Here is a 23229-nt window from a genome sequence, read left to right as displayed (position 1 = left end):
TTTATTTCTGGAACACTTAAATCTTTGGCTAAGAGGTGCAGCAAATGAGCACTGCAACCATATGTTATTAGCATCTTTGTATTCACTCCCTGCTCTTCTAAATCTCTTCTCATCTTGGATACGTTTGCAGCATTGACAGTGACCAAACTGCGTACTAGACATTTGAATTTTTGTTCACATGTCGTTATAGCTTTTACTGCCACTTCTTGTAAGTATTCTGCTGTGTGTGCATTTCCTGACGTATCAGTTGTTTGTGCAAGGAAGACTTTACCTTCTTCTGTTGTTATACAAGCACATACAATAGGATCATTGTGGACATTACTCCACCCATCAATACTTAGGTTAAAGGGACACTGTCACCTGACTTTGGAGGGAACAATCTTCAGCCATGGAGGCGGGGTTTTGGGGTTTTTGATTCACCCTTTCCTTACCCGCTGGCTGCATGCTGGCTGCAATATTGGATTGAAGTTCATTCTCTGTCCTCCGTAGTACATGCCTGCACAAGGTAATCTTACCTTGCGCAGGCGTGTACTATGGAGGACAGAAAATGAACTTCAATCCAATATTGCAGCCAGCATGCAGCTAGCGGGTAAGGAAAGGGTGAATCAAAAACCCCAAAACCCCGCCTCCATGGCTGAAGATTGTTCCCTCCAAATTCAGGTGACAGTGTCCCTTTAACAATTTTACCCTCCAGAGCTGTTGCACATTTCTCCATTTCTCTGTCATACACTTGATCCAGCAGTTTCCCTGCAACATCAGCTCTGCTGGGTGGACTGTATCCTGGTCTCAGTGACTGAACCATATTAATGAAATGTGGGTTCTCAGTCAGACGGAAAGAAGAGTTCGTTGCATAAATAAACTGGGCAATTTTTTCATCAATCAACGCTTTTTCTAATCTACTAGTTCTTATCACAAACCTATCTATGGTGGTTCCAGGAGGTAAAGGTTTTTTCTTCCTTTTGGGTGATGGTGATATGTGGCTGTGGGTGTCTGATGATGATGCTGCTGCTAATGAAGCACTATCCTGGATGGATGACTCTGAAACTGTAGAACAGGATGATGGTGATCTTGGAGGTGGATAGTTTCCAGAATCCATGAATTCCCCTAAACAAAAAAAGTCAATGCTGTTATTTTATTGTTTATACAATTTCTGCTTATTGTACACAACACATCACTGCCCCTGCCCCAAAAGGAATATTTGTTTTTCTTCATAACTGTACCAAATGACAGTAACATGCAGTAATAATAAGAAATATAATTTTTCTCACACATGACAGTTCAGTCTTTAGAAATAGGATTCAATAAAAATGTTTACCAACCTGAAGATCCTGCCTGTTCAGAAGTGTTTCTTTGGTCATCTTCATCACCGCACTTCTCATGATGTTGCCTCATTCGCGCCACCAGGCCTTGCATCTCTTTGTTGCATCGTTTGCATTTTGCACGCATGCCTGCCTTACCGATAGGCGAAGGAGCTTCATTAAAATATTCCCAAACTGGGTCTCTTTTACGGCCTGCTGCCATTATAAGGAAAGAATGTAATAAACCTCAGATCGTACACACAAACAGATCCAGACTTGTCTGTCTGTGGCTATGCTGCAGTATTGTGCTCAAAGTTTCACTTTCATTTTCTTGTCTGCTTGCCCTTCTTCCTCCTCACACTTAGATTCACATTCTTCTTGTGTTGTGCAGATCTATTCCACTCCAAACAATCAGAAACATTGTCTAACTTCTTGGACTTGGCACTGAAGGGGTTGATTCTGTATTCATAGGTTTGTAGAACAATAGGATTAAGGTCTTTTTCTCAACTCTGTTCATATTGTAACATTTTTGCCGTGAAGAAGAGGCTGGGACCTCTGCGGAGTCAAATTCAGTTTTGAGAACTGCGTAAGTAAAGCGAGCGTCTGTGATAATATAGGAGAGAAACTGCCCACTAATCCTACAGAAACCTCTGGAAGAGCATGGCATTGTGAATGTTACACATATACAGCCTTTATTCTACTGAGTTAAACAACTCAGCTTTATCTCATGATGGAAGAACCTTTGGATGGTAAAATATTTTCCTCAAAACAGTTTATTGAAAAAAATCCGATTTAAATCAAAAAAATCCGATTTAAATAAAAAAAATCCGATTTTTTTTATTTATTTTTTTTAAAAAAACATTGATTTTTATCCACCCTGCCAGCGGGTAAGGAAAGGGTGAATCAAACACCCAAAAACCCCGCCTCCATGGCTGAAGATTGTTCCCTCCAAATTCAGGTGACAGTGTCCCTTTAAACAGTCACTTTGTGTCTATAGACATTGTACATACAGAGCCTGGTGTGGGCAGGGTTAGCTTTTGAGCTCTGCTTCATGCTAAATGTAAAAAACCCTGTGTGTCAGAATGGTTGCACCCATTAAATAATACATCATTGGATATTGCTGACAGATTCCCTCTAAGGCTGGAGTCACACTTAACGTATAAAAAAACAGTCCGATTTTGACGGCCGAGAATCGCACAAATGTTCCCCGAACAGTGATTCGTATGTAATCCATTTGCAATGCGAGTGAGAGATTAAAAAACGGCAGATGAGATATATATATATATATATATATATATATATATATATACTGCTCAAAAAAATAAAGGGAACACAATTTGTGAGATGCACCTGTAGCAGAATAGCCGATAATTCATTTGTCGGCTTCTGTGAAATCATTCCAGAAGCCGACAAGATAGGAGACATGGTTTACATACAGTAAACCATCGCAGAACAGTTAGATTTATATGTCAGTGGATACTACTGTTAGTAGTATGTGTGTGTAAAATTTGGGACCTGTATGTATTTAATAAAATAATGTTTTCACGGAAAAAAATGGCGTGAGCTCCTGCGCAATTTTCTGCACCAGAGAGGGAAAGCCAGTGACTGAGGGCAGATATTAAGAGCCTAGAGAGGGACCATGGTTATTGCCCCCCTCCAGCTAAAAACATACAGTTAGGGCCAGAAATATTTGGACAGTGACACAAGTTTTGTTATTTTAGCTGTTTACAAAAACATGTTCAGAAATACAATTATATATATAATATGGGCTGAAAGTGCACACTCCCAGCTGCAATATGATAGTTTCCACATCCAAATCGGAGAAAGGGTTTAGGAATCATAGCTCTGTAATGCATAGCGTCCTCTTTTTCAAGGGACCAAAAGTAATTGGACAATGGACTCTAAGGGCTGCAATTAACTCTGAAGGCGTCTCCCTCGTTAACCTGTAATCAATGAAGTAGTTAAAAGGTCAGGGGTGGATTCCAGGTGTGTGGTTTTGCATTTGGAAGTTGTTGCTGTGAGCAGACAACATGCGGTCAAAGGAACTCTCAATTGAGGTGAAGCAGAACATCCTGAGGCTGAAAAAAAAGAAAAAATCCATCAGAGAGATAGCAGACATGCTTGGAGTAGCAAAATCAACAGTTGGGTACATTCTGAGAAAAAAGGAATTGACTGGTGAGCTTGGGAACTCAAAAAGGCCTGGGCGTCCACGGATGACAACAGTGGTGGATGATCGCCGCATACTTAATTTGGTGAAGAAGAACCCGTTCACAACATCAACTGAAGTCCAGAACACTCTCAGTGAAGTAGGTGTATCTGTCTCTAAGTCAACAGTAAAGAGAAGACTCCATGACAGTAAATACAAAGGGTTCACATCTAGATGCAAACAATTCATCAATACCAAAAATAGACAGGCCAGAGTTAAATTTGCAGAAAAACACCTCAAGAAGCCAGCTCAGTTCTGGAAAAGTATTCTATGGACAGATGAGACAAAGATCAACCTGTACCAGAATGATGGGAAGAAAAAAGTTTGGAGAAGAAAGGGAACGGCACATGATCCAAGGCACACCACATCCTCTGTAAAACATGGTGGAGGCAACGTGATGGCATGGGCATGCATGGCTTTCAATGGCACTGGGTCACTTGTGTTTATTGATGACATAAGAGCAGACAAGAGTAGCCGGATGAATTCTGAAGTGTACCGGGATATACTTTCAGCCCAGATTCAGCCAAATGCTGCAAAGTTGATTGGACGGCGCTTCATAGTACAGATGGACAATGACCCCAAGCATACAGCCAAAGCTACCCAGGAGTTCATGAGTGCCAAAAAGTGGAACATTCTGCAATGGCCAAGTCAATCTCCAGATCTAAACCCAATTGAGCATGCATTTCACTTGCTCAAATCCAGACTTAAGACAGAAAGACCCACAAACAAGCAAGACCTGAAGGCTGCGGCTGTAAAGGCCTGGCAAAGCATTAAGAAGGAGGAAACCCAGCGTTTGGTGATGTCCATGGGTTCCAGACTTAAAGCAGTGATTGCCCCCAAAGGATTTGCAACAAAATATTGAAAATAAAAATATTTTGTTTGGGTTATGTTTATTTGTCCAATTACTTTTGACCTCCTAAAATGTGGAGTGTTTGTAAAGAAATGTGTACAATTCCTACATTTTCTATCAGATATTTTTGTTCAACCCTTCAAATTAAACGTTACAATCTGCACTTGAATTCTGTTGTAGAGGTTTCATTTCAAATCCAATGTGGTGGCATGCAGAGCCCAACTCGCGAAAATTGTGTCACTGTCCAAATATTTCTGGCCCTAACAGTATGCCCCCAGCCACCCCAGAAAATGCGCATGTGTAAGATGCGCCAATTATGGCACTTATTCTCTCTTCCCACTGCCCTGTGGCGGTGGCATAAGGGTTAATAAGGGGTTAACGTCACCTTTGTATTGTAAGGTAACATTAAGCCCATTAGTAATGGAGAGGTGTCAATAAGACCCCTATCCATTACTAATCCTAAAGTTTGTAAAGGGTTAAATCAACACACACACAGGCATAAAAAAAGTAATCCAAACGATGCCCTTGATCTCCTGTAATAAGTAAAATATAAAAACCAACAATATACCATATACCGCTGAGTCCCACAGCGTAATCCATATCTGGGGGTTAAATAGTTTACAACCGGGAGCGGTGCTAATGCTACTGCCCTGGCTGTAAACCACTGAGGAATGAATGAGAAGCTGTCAGCGTCAGTGAAGTCAGCGCAGCCTCCCAGCCTGACCCGCGGTGAACTCTTGAGTGTGGGAAAAAGAAAGTTGATGGGAGCTGCCCCATAAATTAACATTGGTCCGAATGCTATGCGATTTTTTTTTTTTTTCTCGCATAGCACTCGTCCATATTCCTCTCTAGTGTGACACCGGCCTAAGCATAGCACTACAGTGGGATATATTGTATATGTCAATAGGATCTGTACTACTTATATTTGGAGTACAGGTGTTTTGGGACCTATTTCCACATCCCAATTGCACCCTTTTCACTTCTCCAGAAAGGTGAATGTCCTAAAGTATAGCTCACACCTAAAGTGTATGGATGCTGGTTCTATGAATTAGGAATATACAGTGGGGCAAAAAAGTATTTAGTCAGTCAGCAATAGTGCAAGTTCCACCACTTAAAAAGATGAGAGGCGTCTGTAATTTACATCATAGGTAGACCTCAACTATGGGAGACAAACTGAGAAAAAAAAATCCAGAAAATCACATTGTCTGTTTTTTTAACATTTTATTTGCATATTATGGTGGAAAATAAGTATTTGGTCAGAAACAAAATTTCATCTCAATACTTTGTAATATATCCTTTGTTGGCAATGACAGAGGTCAAACGTTTTCTGTAAGTCTTCACAAGGTTGCCACACACTGTTGTTGGTATGTTGGCCCATTCCTCCATGCAGATCTCCTCTAGAGCAGTGATGTTTTTGGCTTTTCGCTTGGCAACACGGACTTTCAACTCCCTCCAAAGGTTTTCTAAAGGGTTGAGATCTGGAGACTGGCTAGGCCACTCCAGGACCTTGAAATGCTTCTTACGAAGCCACTCCTTCGTTGCCCTGGCGGTGTGCTTTGGATCATTGTCATGTTGAAAGACCCAGCCACGTTTCATCTTCAATGCCCTTGCTGATGGAAGGAGGTTTGCACTCAAAATCTCACGATACATGGCCCCATTCATTCTTTCATGTACCCGGATCAGTCGTCCTGGCCCCTTTGCAGAGAAACAGCCCCAAAGCATGATGTTTCCACCACCATGCTTTACAGTAGGTATGGTGTTTGAAGGATTCAACTCAGTATTCTTTTTCCTCCAAACACGACAAGTTGTGTTTCTACCAAACAGTTCCAGTTTGGTTTCATCAGACCATAGGACACTCTCCCAAAACTCCTCTGGATCATCCAAATGCTCTCTAGCAAACTTCAGATGGGCCCGGACATGTACTGGCTTAAGCAATGGGACACGTCTGGCACTGCAGGATCTGAGTCCATGGTGGCGTAGTGTGTTACTTATGGTAGGCCTTGTTACATTGGTCCCAGCTCTCTGCAGTTCATTCACTAGGTCCCCCCGCGTGGTTCTGGGATTTTTGCTCACCGTTCTTGTGATCATTCTGACCCCACGGGGTGGGATTTTGCGTGGAGCCCCAGATCGAGGGAGATTATCAGTGGTCTTGTATGTCTTCCATTTTCTAATTATTGCTCCCACTGTTGATTTCTTCACTCCAAGCTGGTTGGCTATTGCAGATTCGGTCTTCCCAGCCTGGTGCAGGGCTACAATTTTGTTTCTGGTGTCCTTTGACAGCTCTTTGGTCTTCACCATAGTGGAGTTTGGAGTCAGACTGTTGGAGGGTGTGCACAGGTGTCTTTTTATACTGATAACAAGTTTAAACAGGTGCCATTACTACGGGTAATGAGTGGAGGAAAGAGGAGACTCTTAAAGAAGAAGTTACAGGTCTGTGAGAGCCAGAAATCTTGACTGTTTGTTTCTGACCAAATACTTATTTTCCACCATAATATGCAAATAAAATGATAAAAAAAAACAGACAATGTGATTTTCTGGATTTTTTTTTCTCAGTTTGTCTCCCATAGTTGAGGTCTACCTATGATGTAAATTATAGACGCCTCTCATCTTTTTAAGTAGTGGAACTTGCACTATTGCTGACTGACTAAATACTTTTTTGCCTCACTGTATATGTATGTAAGGGGGATGACAGCACCGCGGGTACCTGCGTGCCGAGTCCAGAACTGAAAAGGCTGCATTCCCTGTTCCCAGGGGGAAGCTTTAGTGAGACGGATCTTCCTTGTTTGCCTGGGGAAGCTGGAGTGAGGCAGATCTTCCTCCTGATTGAGGGGGAATTATAAAAGGGGAAAGTGCACACAGTAGAGCAGTCTGGCGCCAACCCAGGGCAGCACGCAGAGAGGTGAGCGGTGCACTCTGCTTCCTGTTTCCCCACGGAGGACCGGCGCTGCGGCAGCCCCCTCTACTGCAAAGGGGCCGCACCAGAGAAAGAGAAAGGCCGGGAGTGCTGCAGAAATCCATAGAGAGAGGGACTGCTGTGCACAGGGAAGCTATGTGTTCAGCAACAGGGACCAGTGAGTGCTTTGGTCCCAGAAAATCCGTACAGCACAGGCCCACGCCCAAGCACCGCTGTCACAGCTGACAGAGACTGTGAGGAGAGACGTGCAGGGTGCCCCTTGGTCACCACGGAGCGAGGTGTTGAACGTTCCAGGCTAGTGAGTACTGTGTGCTTGCTGCCAGAGAGAGGTCAGGTGCAGTACCCCACCGGAGAAGCAGCGCGCCAGTGGTTATCAGCGCCTCAGTCTTGGCAGGAGCAGGCAGCGCGCAGCAAAGAGAGGAGAGTGCAATGCGCCTAGAGAGCGGTGTGCCGTGTGCTTCATGACCGTGAGTACAGCGCACGTGCCGCAGAGAGAGAACTGAGTACTGGATAGACTTCCGTAACCCACCTTACCAGCTCATTCTTTCCCGCTCATGGGAGACCCTGACTTTGCCAGTGTATATTTGCAGAGCCACGTTGGGTTCGTACAGGACTGTGGCCCACACCCTTGTCAGCAACTTCAGCATATGGACTAGGCTCAGTGGAAGATACCAGAGACCGACCGCTACCGCCAGTAGATGAGGCATTGTTGTCTACATGAGCTCATTAGAAAAAACCCTGCACCTGCCATTGTGGGCACTATGGACTTCATCATTTGAGTGACTACTGTATTCACTGGAATCGCCTTTACCTGATTGTTTATTCTTGAACTCTGCATATCCTTTTTGCGGTTTGAACTGTTTAATCCCCTGTTTAACCCTGCACCTCCCTGCTTGGAGTTAACCCCCTGTTACATTAAAACTGTTATACTTGTTAACCCTTGCATGCTCTGCCTCCTGTCCGTCACTGCATCCTGCAACCTGCTCGTATATATATATATATCATATTATATATATATCTTGCCAACTGGCAGAGCAGAGTGTTGGTTGCATATGGGATATGGGTCACGGATTGCTTGCTCCCATCACATTTCTAAGATCTCGATATGAGGAATTTTCCGCAGCCCATCAGTATGTTGCATATTATTTCAGTGTGAGCATATTGTTGGCCTTTATAACTGAGCTGTATGGATACAACACAGATCCTAGACTTAAGGGGAACATTATTTTATAAATCATACATTAAATGAAGCAGCACAACACACAGATTTAATTTAAGTATTAAAAAAATCTGAAATCAGTCACCACAAAGGATTAAACAACACCAAGCGTTACTGTAGCATCATACTGCTTAGAGTCTTGTTAATCCTTGTTCTGCATGCACCTTATTAAGACCCTGCATGTCTCAGACAGCAGGAATGAAGTCATTGGGGTGTGGACTGTGAAGAATTTTTACCATTCATAGAAGGATCAACAGACACAATTTCACAGCAGACATGGAGAGCTCCTGTGCACTCAACAGGACTAGACTAGAAACACAACCCCAGGGAAAGAACATCCTAATTCAGCCCAACACTGCACAATGCCTCCGTGCTATGGATCTGGCTAATGTGAGCATCAGTAATGAACAGGATGATGTAAAAGTATGCTGACTATATATGCACAATAAGTGGTTGTGTAATGATGACCTATCCACAGCGATTTAATGAGATGGCGCAGAACAGTCTTCTATCTGAGGGTTGCTTGGGTTCAGGCTGTTATCTGTGTTTGTGTAGTGAGCGGATGCTCATTGTTACATCATAAATGTGCACGGTGCAGATAAGGATGTGTTTAACAATACATTGAATGGCTATTAGAAGCAGCCCATGATAAAGGTGCTATTTAACCTACACATCCTATTAATAGGCCTAAACACATAGGGAGTGGTTGGAATAGGCACCAATATAGGACTTGTTTTTAGTGTTCAGCCAATTAACTGTTTTTACGCCAAGATGCTTAATTACTTATTTCCACATTTAGCCACAACTGCACAATACAAAGTGTTCAGAACAGAAATGCTGATTTTAACACTATGTCAAAAAGTAAGAGTGTATACAAGGATATAGAAAACCTGTATGTCTTTGCCGCCATTTATTAGGTGCTCTTTTTGCAATGTCTCAGCCCTCCTGTGTGTTCTCAGTGGGGGCTGATGAGTATGTACAGTATGTGTAAGTGTCTAGCTATGAATGCATGCATGCGACAAGATGGCTGTAGACAGGCTGCTAACTCATGTTTGATACAGGAACAAATAATTGCACATTTCTCAGGTAAGTACGACATGGTGAGCTCTGCCAGACTGAGACACCACCACGAGATTAGAAGCAGGCGCAGAACTGCGAGCGGGGAGCGCACATTACAGCAGGTAGCACTTGTCCTTCTGGACCCGGGCTCCAATTTTTTTTAGACGCTTGAATTACCCCAGCCTTACAGACAGCACTCTAATGAAAGCAGTAAGTGTTCAGACTTAGTAGTCTACAATACAGAAGGAGTATTACCCTGTGTGGGGCACACAATATCTGCGGCAAAACTCAGATTTTCAACCCATGTGCAAAAATAATAATAAAACCAGACATGTATTGATGACATGGACCATATATCATATGTGGACCATATATCACTGGACATATATTACAATCTTTAGAATACCATTTAAAAAACATCATGTCTAATCTAATAAGCATCAAAGCTCTCTGATAAAAAGAAAGCAAAAGCAACACGTCTTGAATAAAATGTGAAAAGCAGTCACCATGTGACTCTTAAAGGCAACTTGTCATTAGGCTCATGCTGCCCAGAACCACGGGCACTATAAATCAGAGCCTGGCTGAGCAAATGCAGCCATGTAGGTTTCACTCTGAAGTACAGAACTTGTTTCAAAGAAAACAGTTTGAAAAGCCGGGCGGACACCATAGAGAGAGACCTGATTAGTCTGATGCCGTCTCAGGCCGGATTACCCTCTCCCTGATCCAGTGGATTAGCAGGTCTCTCCCTATGTACATAAATGGACTGGAGCAGGGCAGAGAAGAACTGGCCGGTAACCGCATTAGACTAGCCAGGTCTCTCCCTATGTACATACATGAACTGGAGCAGGGCAGAGAAGAACTGGCCGGTGACCGCATCAGACTAGTCAGGTCTCTCCCTATGTACATACATGGACTGGAGCAGGACAGAGAAGAACCGGCCAGTGACCGCATCAGACTAGCCAGGTCTCTCCCTATGTACAGTCAGGTCTCTCCCTATGTACATACAGTACATGGACAGGAGCAGGACAGAAGAACTGGCCGGTGACCGCATTAGACTAGCCAGGTCTCTCCCTATGTACATACATGGACTGGAGCAGGGCAGAGAAGAACTGGCCGGTGACCACATCAGACTAGCCAGGTCTCTCCCTATGTACATACATGGACTGGAGCAGGACAGAGAAGAACTGGCCGGTGACCGCATCAGACTAGCCAGGTCTCTCCCTATGTACATACATGGACTGGAGCAGGGCAGAGAAGAACTGGCCGGTGACCGCATCAGACTAGCCAGGTCTCTCCCTATGTACATACATGGACTGGAGCAGGGCAGAGAAGAACTGGCCGGTGACCGCATCAGACTAGCCAGGTCTCTCCCTATGTACATACATGGACTGGAGCAGGGCAGAGAAGAACTGGCCGGTAACCGCATTAGACTAGCCAGGTCTCTCCCTATGTACATACATGGACTGGAGCAGGGCAGAGAAGAACTGGCCGGTGACCGCATCAGACTAGTCAGGTCTCTCCCTATGGACATACATGGACTGGAGCAGGACAGAGAAGAACTGGCCGGTGACCGCATCAGACTAGCCAGGTCTCTCCCTATGTACAGTCAGGTTTCTCCCTATGTACATACATGGACTGGAGCAGGACAGAGAAGAACTGGCCTGTGACCGCATCAGACTAGCCAGGTCTCTCCCTATGTACATACATGGACTGGAGCAGGACAGAAGAACTGGCCGGTGACCGCATCAGACTAGCCAGGTCTCTCCCTATGTACATACATGAACTGGAGTAGGGCAGAGAAGAGCTGGCCGTTGACCACATCAGACTAGTCAGGTCTCCCTATGTACATACATGGACAGGAGCAGGACAGAGAAGAACTGGCCGGTGACCGCATCAGACTAGCCAGGTCTCTCCCTATGTACATACATGAACTGGAGTAGGGCAGAGAAGAGCTAGCCATTGACCACATCAGACTAGTCCGGTCTCTCTCTATGTATACACATGAACTGCAGCAGGGTAGAGAAGAGCTGAAAAACACCAAAAAAGGACACATTCAAGAAAAAACACCAAAAACAGGCAAAGATGCTTACCTGTCTAAATAGGCCTCAATACAAATGCACAAGCAGGGTGCAGCGGACCCAAACAAAATAGCAAATGCACAGGTGCAATACCTAATGAAACAGCCAGCCTTCAATAAGGGTTTGGCCGTGTGGTACACCAATGCACTAAGATAAAATACTCAGTATGTGGCGTGTTCACACAAGGAATACAAAGCATCTGGCTACAGCCTATTAATAACGCCCTATGGCGGGCTGCCCAGTGCTAAAATGCATCCTGTGCGAACAGAGGCCACAGTGTACAGAACAATTTGGGCCCAGCTGCACCCTGCAAAAAATATACGTGCAAAAAAAAACATATAAATATATGTACCTAACATATATTTATGTTTTTGTTTTTTTTTGTTTTTTTAGGCCCAGCTGCACCCTGCAAAAAATATACGTGCAAAAAAAAAAAAAACATATAAATATATGTACCTTACATATATTTATATGTTTTGTTTTTTTTTGTTTGTTTTTTTGCACGTATATTTTTTGCAGGGTGCAGCTGGGCCCAAATTGTTCTGTACACTGTGGCCTCTGTTCGCACGGGATGCATTTTAGCACTGGGCAGCCCGCCATATGGCGTCATTAATAGGCTGTAGCCAGATGCTTTGTATTCCTTGTGTGAACACGCCACATACAGAGTATTTTATCTTAGTGCATTGGTGTACCACACGGCCAAACCCTTATTGAAGGCTGGCTGTTTCATTAGGTATTGCACCTGTGCATTTGCTATTTTGTTTGGGTCCGCTGCACCCTGCTTGTGCATTTGTATTGAGGCCTATTTAGAGAGGTAAGCATCTTTGCCTGTTTTTGGTGTTTTTTCTTGAATGTGTCCTTTTTTGGTGTTTTTCATGTTAGAGTAGGACTGGCAATACGTAAGGACCCTTGGCGTGGGTTGCCAGCTTCCATATTATGGCCCCAATATCAACTAATACCTTACATATATTTATGTTTTTTTTTTTTTTTTTGAATGTATATTTTTTGAAGGGTGCAGCTGGGCCCAAATTGTTCTGTACACTGGCCTCTGTTCGAACGGGATGCATTTTAGCACTGGGCAGCCCGCCATAGGGCGTCATTAATAGGCTGTAGCCAGATGCTTTGTATTCCTTGTGTGAACACGCCACATACAGAGTATTTTATCTTAGTGCATTGGTGTACCACACGGCCAAACCCTTATTGAAGGCTGGCTGTTTCATTAGGTATTGCACCTGTGCATTTGCTATTTTGTTTGGGTCCGCTGCACCCTGCTTGTGCATTTGTATTGAGGCCTATTTAGACAGGTAAGCATCTTTGCCTGTTTTTGGTGTTTTTTTTTTAGAGAGGAGCTGACCAGTGACCACATCAGACTAGTCAGGTCTTTCAATATGTACATACATGAACTGGAGCAGGGCAGAGAAGAGCTGGCCGGTGACCACATCAGACTAGTCAGGTTTCTCCCTATGTACATACATGGACTGGAGCAGGACAAAAAAGAGCTGACAGAGAAGAGCTGGCAGGTGACCACATCAGACGGGTCAGGTCTCTCCCTATGTATATACAGTAGAGAGTAAAAGTTTGGACACACCTTCTCATTTAAATATTTTTCCGTATTTTCATGACTATGAAAATTGTACATTCACACTGAAGGCATCAAAACTATGAATTAACACATGTGGAAATACATACTTAACAAAAAAGTGTGAAACAACTGAAAATATGTCTTATACTCTAGGTTCTTCAAAGTAGCCACCTTTTGGTTTGATGACTGCTTTGCACACTCTTGGCATTCTCTTGATGAGCTTCAAGAGGTAGTCACCGGAAATGGTCTTCCAACAATCCTGAAGGAGTTCCCAGATATGCTTAGCCCTTGTTGGCACTTTTTGCCTTCACTCTGCAGTCCAGCTTACCCCAAACCATCTCGATTGGGTTCAGGTCTGGTGACTGTGGAGGCCAGGTCATCTGGCGTAGCACCCAAATCACTCTCCTTCTTGGTCAAATAGCCCTTACACAGCCTGGAGGTGTGTTTGGGGTCATTGTCCTGTTGAAAAATAAATGATGGTCCAACTAAATGCAAACCGGATGGAATAGCATGCCGCTGCAAGATGCTGTGGTAGTCATGCTGGTTCAGTATGCCTTCAATTATGAATAAATCCCCAACAGTGTCACCAGCAAAGCACCCCCACACAATCACACCTTCTCCGCCATGCTTCACGGTGGGAACAGGCATGTGGAGTCCATCTGTTCACCTTTTCTTCGTCGCACAAAGACACGGTGGTTGGAACGAAAGATCTCAAATTTATACTGATCAGACCAAAGCACAGATTTCCACTGGTCTAATGCCCATTCCTTGTGTTCTTTAGCCCAAACAAGTCTCTTCTGCTTGTTGCCTGTCCTTAGCAGTGGTTTCCTAGCAGCTATTTTACCATGAAGGCCTGCTGCACAAAGTCTCCTCTTAACAGTTGTTGTAGAGATGTGTCTGCTGCTAGAACTCTGTGTGGCATTGACCTGGTCTCTAATCTGAGCTGCTGTTGACCTGCGATTTCTTAGGCTGGTGACTCGGATAAACTTATCCTCAGAAGCAGAGGTGACTCTTGGTCTTCCTTTCCTGGGGCCGTCCTCATGTGAGCCAGTTTCTTTGTAGCACTTGATGGTTTTTGCAACTGCACTTGGGAACACTTTCAAAGTTTTCCCAATTTTTTGGACTGACTGACTTTCATTTCTTAAAGTAATGATGGCCACTCGTTTTTCTTTATTTAGCTGCTTTTTTCTTGCCATAATACAAATTCTAACAGTCTATTCAGTAGGACTATCAGCTGTGTATCCACCAGACTTCTGAACAACACAACTGATGGTCCCAACCCCATTTATAAGGCAAGAAATCCCACTTATTAAACCTGACAGGGCACACCTGTGAAGTGAAAACCATTTCCGGTTACTACCTCTTGAAGCTCATCAAGAGAATGCCAAGAGTGTGCAAAGCAGTCAACGCAAAAGGTGGCTACTTCACAGAACCTAGAATATGAGACATAATTTCAGTTGTTTCACACTTTTTTGTTAAGTATATAATTCCACATGTGTTAATTCATAGTTTTGATGCCTTCAGTGTGAATTTACAATTTTCATAGTCATGAAAATACAGAAAAATCGTTAAATGAGAAGGTGTGTCCAAACTTTTGGTCTGTACTGTTACATGGACTGGAGCAGAGCAGAGAAGAGCTGGCTGGTGACCATATCAGACTAGTCAGGTCTTTCCCTATGTACATACATGGACTGGAGCAGGGCAAAGAAGAGCTGGCCGGTGACCACATCAGACTAGTCAGGTCTCTCCTTCGGGTCCCCTGCTGGCTTTTTAAACTATATTATCTCTGAAACGCCACATAAAATATAACTGGCTTCAGCCCGACTTTGATTCATTCTTCCCGTGGTTTGAGCAGCATGAATCTAGTATCAGTAAAGTTATATCATTAATCATTGGGAATGAAAATCCCTACCTGCGGTCATTCTGGCTGATGAATCCCTCAATCAAACGTTCCACAAAATTAGCCAGCATTAAACTGGCATCATTTGCAAAATCCAAGTCACGTATCTCAGAAACAGGCACAGATACAATGGCAAAAGCCTCTTTATCTTCTTTAGTGGGGCAAGTGCCAAGCTATTCAAAGGAAAGACACATAGAAAAGAAGAGGCAAGTTAATCAGCTGTAATTTACATGTAAATACCCACTTATGTGTTTGTTGGTTTGTTTTCTAAAACCACCAGTAAAGATCCCTGACTATTACAAGCAAATGGCACAAAATCTATAGTGGTCAACTGAGGGTTACACTCTGTCAGACCTTATATAACTGACGGGGTAAAAGTTTTGTACCAAGATGTAAAGTTATCTTGTATCCATGGGTTAAGGGATAACTTCTTGAGCGCAGGAGATAGACTGCTGAGACCCTCACTAAGGTGGGGAACACTTCTTCCTGAACCACGCTTCGCTGATTGGTGGCGCCCGGCCAGCCGCGACCAATCAGCGATATTGGCACGGGTTTTATACTACATACATATGCTAGAATACCCGATGCGTTACAATCGGGCCACCATTATCTATATAAATATATATTTTTTGCAATTCACTGTCTTACAAATTTTGGTGGCCATAAACTTAAAAAAAAGAATGCATTTTTTAAACATATTTCACATTCTATTACATTATTTTATCAGTATCATTTATTTTCTTACCAACATTTATTACATTGCTCCCTTATTTTATGCTAGCTGCAATTATTTTTCTCTTATTTGTTTTTATTCCAATGTCAATATGTGTTAAATTTAATTTTATAGGTTTTACTGTTTTATTTTCACAATACTACTCTGAAATATTGCCTTCTAAACACTCTGTGGTCTGACAACTTATTTTACCCTTTTTTTTTTTTTTTACTGTACCCTTTAATAGTTCGTTTCCCTCACACTCTGTACACTACTTTTACACTTTTTCTTTTTTTTTTAACTCCTCTTCTTGCATGTTGTTACTAACCACCTCTTCAATTGGTTTAATCAAAACTTTTTGTTTTCCACCTACTTATAGACATGTTTTTCATTTCTAGTTTATTTCTTTTTAATTTCTTACCCACCCTTAAATGGGTGGTCCACAAATATATAGCACCCATTTTAGGCCTTAAATACGCCTCTGTACCTGTAAACACTGTCTGTCAATTTTTATGACTTGAAAACGATGCCGGCACAGCATTGAAGCGCATTGTAAGAACCCTCATTGAACTTGTAGTAAGAGACTCTTTTCCATCCATGCAGCCTATCTTAGTTCTTTTATTCCCTATACGGAGAATTTTTACTGGGGGCTCCACCCAACCATGATGCAGCAGCAGGTGAAATTTCAAACCGGGGCACCATACAATCTCCTGTGTGATACATACCTTTTTACTCTTTTTCTCTTCTTCTTAAATAGGGTCACTCTATTGTGTATATTTTTCCCGAATGCTTCTTTCTAAACCAGTGTTTAAATGGGACAGTTGCCAGTGCTTGTGTGCACTGGCTCACATTGCCCTCACCCCGCCACCGCCAATAGAGGGCAGGGCAATCACGGGTTGCCACAGTAGCCGGGGGCATGCTTAAGAGCCCTGTTGTTGGCATCTTGGCTAGTCATATTAGGCTCAAGGACAGAAAGAGCTTTATTTATATGAGCCTGCACTTTTTGCTATATATACTGCAATACTTTGGTAATGCAGTATAAAATAGAAATGATTGGTCGATCGCAGGTTGAAGTCTAAAAAGAACCTAAAAAATAAACCCAAAAAATCAAAAAAGGGTTTTAAAATTAAATAATATATAAAAGTTTGAATCTTCCACCTCTCTCCCCCATTTTACCCATTAAAAAATAAAAAACAAACATATTCAGTATTGCTGCATCTGTAAAAGTCTGGCCTATGGAAATATCAAATTCGTTAACCCAAATGAAATGCGCCATACTGAGAAAAAAATAAAAATGCCAGAATTGCTGTATTTTGGTCACCACACTGGCCTAAAATATGCAACAGAACGTGATCAAAATGTGATATACTGTATATCCTAAATTGGTATCAATAAAACTGTCAGTTCATGCTGTAAAAAAAAGTGGAAACAGAAACCATATAAAAAACATGTATGTAAATTTGATGTTGTCATAATCGTACTTATCTGGAAAATCATTTTGAAAAGTGATTTTTACCAACAAAAATATGTTGTAAATACAAAACTCAATCATTGTAAAATTGCATTTTTTTCACCATTTCATCACACTAGAAATTTTTTCATGTTTTCTAATACAGCGAAAGCTAAAGTTAATGGTGTTATGCAAAACTACAACTGGTCCCGCTAAAAAAAATCCTGAAACACCTACGTCAATTGAAAAATTTAAAAAAAAAAAAGGCTCTGCGAAGAAGGGAGCAAAAAAATGATAATGCAATAACAAAAATTACCTGCATCCTGAAGATGTTAAAAACCAACTACCACTCATTAAAAGACCTTCAGAAAAGATATCTAAGAAAAGAGATTGTGATTTTACCATCAGACGTATTGGCCGTTCTTCATCAACATCAATGGGGACATTGGTGCTCTGAATCCATGTGTTGGTGCACAAATGTCGTAGCCTCACAAACGAGTTTCTGATGAAAGCCAAGCAATGAACGTTAGTCAGCAGACTGAATAACTACGTCCCATCAGAGGTGCATACAGTTCTCACCAAATGTTTGGGGATGCTACTGAGGAAAACATCAATAGGATCATAGGCAGACACTCACAAATTGCATTTTGGCAAGAAAGAAGGCAAAGTTACAGGATATTACACAACCAAAGTCAGGCCTCCAGACTGACAGAAATATGGAACTACAAGATTCCATTAGATAAGATGCACAAAACAGAAATTTCACTTTTCTGCTTTTCCAGTAACTGTAAGTAATTTTATGAGGATATTGCATAGTAAATCAAAGGAATCTGAACTGAATACTTAATTTCAGCATCACATCAGAGCAATGAACCTAGACTAGCAAACGTGTTGCCTGATAGGTTCCTCGATGGCTTCCAGCTGTCAGAAAGAGGATAACCAATTCGATTTTTTACATGAGAGAAGGAAAAACTATTCAGTTTTAACTATTTAGAATAAAAAATTGTGTTTTATGTCACAAATGCTGTGGCAGCGTTATTCTCGTAGTGAATTCTTGAAATGCTAATAGTAAGAGAATGCCAGGGGTCTCTGGAAGAAATAACTCCAGTTTCACGACTTATATGATAAGATGTCCTCACTTATTGCTGCTAAACAGGCATCGAAAATAGAATGGAGACTAGAGACTGACAAGATCTATTGGCATCTGACAGTCTATTACTTAACTATAGGGGTGTAAAGCCAGAACTTTGGGTCTGTACGTCCAACGCAATAGAGAGCCTAGCTGATAGCTTTTACAGTCTGATGTAAAAAAAGACAGAAAAGTACATCAAAAGTTTCCCCAAGGTTCAGGATGTTCTTATTATCATGCATGAAAGAGACTGGAAAAAGAGGACATGACCTGTAGCTTCAAAGAGGAATGCTCAGGAGTAATGCTAGGAAGTTCTATTTTACTGTGAGGGAATTGAAACAATAGGCTAACAGATGTACTGAAGGCTAATAAAACAGAATTTACACACAGCAAGGCAAATAAGCCATTACAACAAGCCCTAGGAGGCAACACTACACCTAGGAGCAGAGCAGGAGCAATGTGTCTGTATACGCAATCATTTTATGACATATTGAAGGTACCTGGGCACAGATGAATCTGTCTTCTGTAGAGTAGTTGGATCCAGTTCAAACAATGAGGCAATGTCATTGCCGTGCGGTACAGCAACAAGGCGATACTTAATCTTCTCTCCAGCGTTCCTGCGATTGGGACGACTGTTCACTACCTGAGAGAAGATCGGGGGTCAATGGAGAGATGGCAGAGGCTGAAAATTGAGAGATGAAGAAGGAAAAAACCAAGAGAAAGAAAAGAAATAAAAGTACTGTGAGGAGTTGAATTTATGGAGAGGTTAAATAATTCAGGAAAAGCCAGGAAGAGAAAGCAGAAAGCCTGGAGTTGCACAGATTTACTAAAATAAATAAGAAACGTTAGAACTACAGAAGGATATGAAATACAGGTGTTAAGAAGACCATGTAGAATATGGCAGGAGGAAAAAAAGAAAGCATAAATAAAATGCAGCCCAAGAGGTCACGTTTCTAAGGCAAAGCAGAGAACCATTCTCCAGGGATGCTTTGCAGTCCTATTTGTTTTTAATACAGCAGCGCCGTTGTAAGGAGGACCTTGATAAAATTAGCACGAAGCAAACAGAAAAATGAAATGGCTGCATTGGGTATTAGCTTGAGAGATCTAAATTAACTTCTTCTCACTGGGGAGATGGACTAGATATGTCATTTCAGGAATGTAGGTTTTGTTCCTGTGCAAGTAAGAGGGCAATGCATTACATAACACTCTCCGAGTGTCTACATCCCTCATTATTCTACACGGAAGTTTCTTCTTTGTGCCACAGATTGCGAATTACATTTTTCTTTGGTAAGAACTGAAAAATATTTTGGCTTATACTGCACTTTTCAAGGTGAAGTTGCATTTTGCTTGGGTGTTTTCTTTATTTTAGGGAAACAATACTTACAGATGATGTTACCGCATAAGATGATCCAGACTTAGACTCGGGGGCATCCCCCTTATAGGTAGGGTTTTCCTAAAAAAATTAAGAAATAAACAATAACTTGTGTGCATTGCACTGAATGATACAGAAAGAAAAACACAGGACCATGGCAGTAACACAGTATTCTCTCACAGTCAATGTATCGTGAGTGATGTCAAAATGTAAAGAACTACGAAAGCACTATAAGATCTATCTGTCACAGCCATGCCGATGCCTGTCCCTTCTGAGTCCGCTTCGGCTGGCAGGCGACGCAGGGTGACAATACAGTGGTCCTGTAGCCTTCTGGGACTTGTAGTTTTACACAGCCCGGAAACTTGGAGGTTATTTAGTGGCTACGTAGTGTTTCTCTTTGCTGTCAGCCTGGGGCAAGGCTGGTCATGATTTAAACTCCTGAGAATCATTTTCCTTTGTCAGTTATGGAGAAAACAACTGTTATGCTGTCTGTGTGCTCCTGCTCTGCCTGTATTTACCCTTTTCTGACCTTAACCTGTTTTCTGAATATTCTCCTGCCCAAAGATTCTGTCTCTGTATTTGATCTACTGGTACCAACCTTGAGTGATGACCCTTAAAGACCGCCAATACGTCTTTTAACTGACCTGAGATATAAGAGACTAGCCTCCCCATACAGGTGACAATCCAACAGCTGTCCACTATACAGTTGTGGCCAAAAGTATTAACACCCCTGCAATTCTGTCAGATAATACTCAGTTTCTTCCTGAAAATGATTGCAATCACAAATTCTTTGTTATTATCTTCATTTAATTTGTCTTCAATGAAAAAACACAAAAGAGAATGAAGCAAAAAGCAAAACATTGATCATTTCACACAAAACTCCAAAAATGGGCCAGACAAAAGTATTGGCACCCTCAGCCAAATACTTGGTTGCACAACCTTTAGCCAAAATAACTGACCAACCGCTTCCGGTAACCATTAATGAGTTTCTTACAATGCTCTGCTGGAATTTTAGACCATTCTTCTTTGGCAAACTGCTCCAGATCCCTGGTATTTAAAGGGTGCCTTCTCGAAACTGCTATTTTTAGATCTCTCCACAGGTGTTCTATGGGATTCAGGTCTGGACTCATTGCTGGCCACCTTAGAAGTCTCCAGTGCTTTCTCTCAAACCATTTTCTAGTGCTTTTTGAAGTGTGTTTTGGGTCATTGTCCTGCTGGAATACCCATGACCTCTGAGGGAGACCCAGCTTTCTCACACTGGGCCCTACATTATGCTGCAAAATTTGTTGGTAGTCTTCAGACTTCATAATGCCATGCACACGGTCAAGCAGTCCAGTGCCAGAGGCAGCAAAGCAACTTTTGTCTCATCTGACCAGAGAACATTCTTCCAAAACTTTTTCAGGTAAGTTTTGGGAAACTCCAGCCTGGTTTTTTTATGTCTTGGGGTAAGAAGTGGGGTCTTCCTGGGTCTCCTACCATACAGCCCCTTTTCATTCAGACGTCGATGGATAGTACGGGTTGACACTGTTGTACCCTTGGACTGCAGGGCAGCTTAAACTTGTTTGGTTGTTAGTCAAGGTTCTTTATCAAACATCCGCACAATCGTGCGTTGAAATCTCTTGTCAATTTTTCTTTTCCGTCCACATCTAGGGAGGTTAGCCACAGTGCCATGGGCTTTAAACTTCTTGATGACACTGCGCACGGTAGACACAGGAACATTCAGGTCTTTGGAGATGGACTTGTAGCCTTAAGATTGCTCATGCTTCCTCACAATTTGGTTTCTCAAGTCCTCAGACAGTTCTTTGGTCTTCTTTCTTTTCTCCATGCTCAATGAGGTTGAGTAAACTTTAATCCATGTCAACTGGCTGCAAGTGTGATTTATTTATTGCCAACACCTGTTAGGTGCCACAGGTAAGTTACAGGTGCTGTTAATTACACAAATTAGAGAAGCATCACATGATTTTTTCTAACAGTGCCAATACTTTTGTCCACCCCCTTTTTATGTTTGGTGTGGAATTATATCCAATTTGGCTTCAGGACAATTCTTTTTGTGTTTTTTCATTTAAGACAAATTGAATGAAAATACTAATAACAAAGAATTTGTGTTTGCAATCATTTTCAGGAAGAAACTGAGTATTATCTGAGAATTGCAGAGGTGTCAGTACTTTTGACCACAACAGTAGCTGACAACTTGTTGCGTCAGCCACGATCAGTGTTTGCACCATCCAACTCTGTTTAACCCCTTAGATGCTGCTGTCAACAGAGTGTGGGGGCTTCCTATTTATCCCAATTGGTGCCCTCAGATTATGATTGTGTGGTCCTGATGTTTGCCATGGCAGTTCATGACCAAATGGCGGCCTTAGAGTCTGACGGCTGTTGTAACCTGTTGTAAAGCTGCTGTAGCATCGTACGCAGTGAAGAGGCAGTGACCCACAAATTCAAACACAAAAGTCTCTTTTAATGTGTTTCTTCACAGCATTAAAGTCCAATTCATATAGATGCATATAACTTCAGTGGATATAATCAGTGACCAGTTTACACCAGTTCAAAGCAATACATATCACGTGGCTTTAGATTTGCGGTCCCTAAACGGGCCAGACGTCCCTTGTCCAGTTTCCCTGGGCGACCGCACGCCATCTCACAGTCTCCATACATCTCCATACACACAGCCTCATATGTTGCAGACACTACACACGCCAGTCCTCCTCTGACTAGTTCTTGTGGGTGTCCTGCATCGCTGTATCACAGTCTCTTTACAGACTCTTTACTTACACAGTCGTACACAGTTCAGGATATCTTCCGGATAGCAGCCGTGCACCATATCCACCTGTTTGCAATCGTTGCACATGCTAGTCCTCTTTCGGGTACAGGACATCCACCTCCGGGCACAGGACTGTCCACATCTGACTCCTACGGGCACAGGACATCCACCTCCGGGCACAGGACTGTCCACATCCGACTCCTCCGGGCACAGGACTGTCCACATCCGTGACCAGTGCCATGGACGACTTGCATCTCTGTGTACACTGCGGGTGCCAGGCTATTCAGCTGCTCTGGGTGCTCTGGGTGCTGGCTCTGCTGGCCTCCATGCACTCTGCAGACCAGCACACACCAGACTGACACTGACGTGCACCTCGCACACCTGGCCTGACCTGGCCAGACACCCGACACACCCAAACCCCTTACTGCAGGGTTTTTAAACACACACAAACCTGTGGCCTTCAGCCACCTGGAAAACCCGAACCGGAGATACGTGACTCTCATGCACACCTATGGACTTCATCCGTCTGCATGCACATTCTGGGGAGAACAAACAGCTGTATCAGAGGCCACAGCCTCACACTGTTCAGAAGTTAGTGGCATTTAGGTGGTAAAAATACACATTTTCATTTCTGTCATGTCACTTTGCATTAATTCCTTTAAATCACCTGAAGGGTTAATAATTTACCTGACAGCAGTT

General features: G+C 42.6%; 1 protein-coding gene across 1 annotated transcript in view; it reads right to left on the bottom strand.

The window, feature by feature from the left end:
* ITPR3 (inositol 1,4,5-trisphosphate receptor type 3) overlaps positions 1–23229 on the bottom strand; it is a 544758-nt gene that overhangs the window by 360414 nt on the left and 161115 nt on the right. The window contains exons 10-13 of the mRNA XM_069756594.1: positions 19782–19850; positions 18898–19040; positions 17671–17770; positions 15119–15279 (exon numbers count right to left, since the gene is read on the bottom strand). Of these exons, the coding sequence (XP_069612695.1) occupies positions 15119–15279; positions 17671–17770; positions 18898–19040; positions 19782–19850 (473 nt within the window). The remainder of the gene's footprint in view (positions 1–15118; positions 15280–17670; positions 17771–18897; positions 19041–19781; positions 19851–23229) is intronic.

Source organism: Ranitomeya imitator, chromosome 3 (genome assembly GCF_032444005.1).
Source record: "Ranitomeya imitator isolate aRanImi1 chromosome 3, aRanImi1.pri, whole genome shotgun sequence".
Classification (NCBI taxonomy): domain Eukaryota; kingdom Metazoa; phylum Chordata; class Amphibia; order Anura; family Dendrobatidae; genus Ranitomeya; species Ranitomeya imitator.
This window is presented reverse-complemented; position numbering and strand designations above follow the sequence as displayed.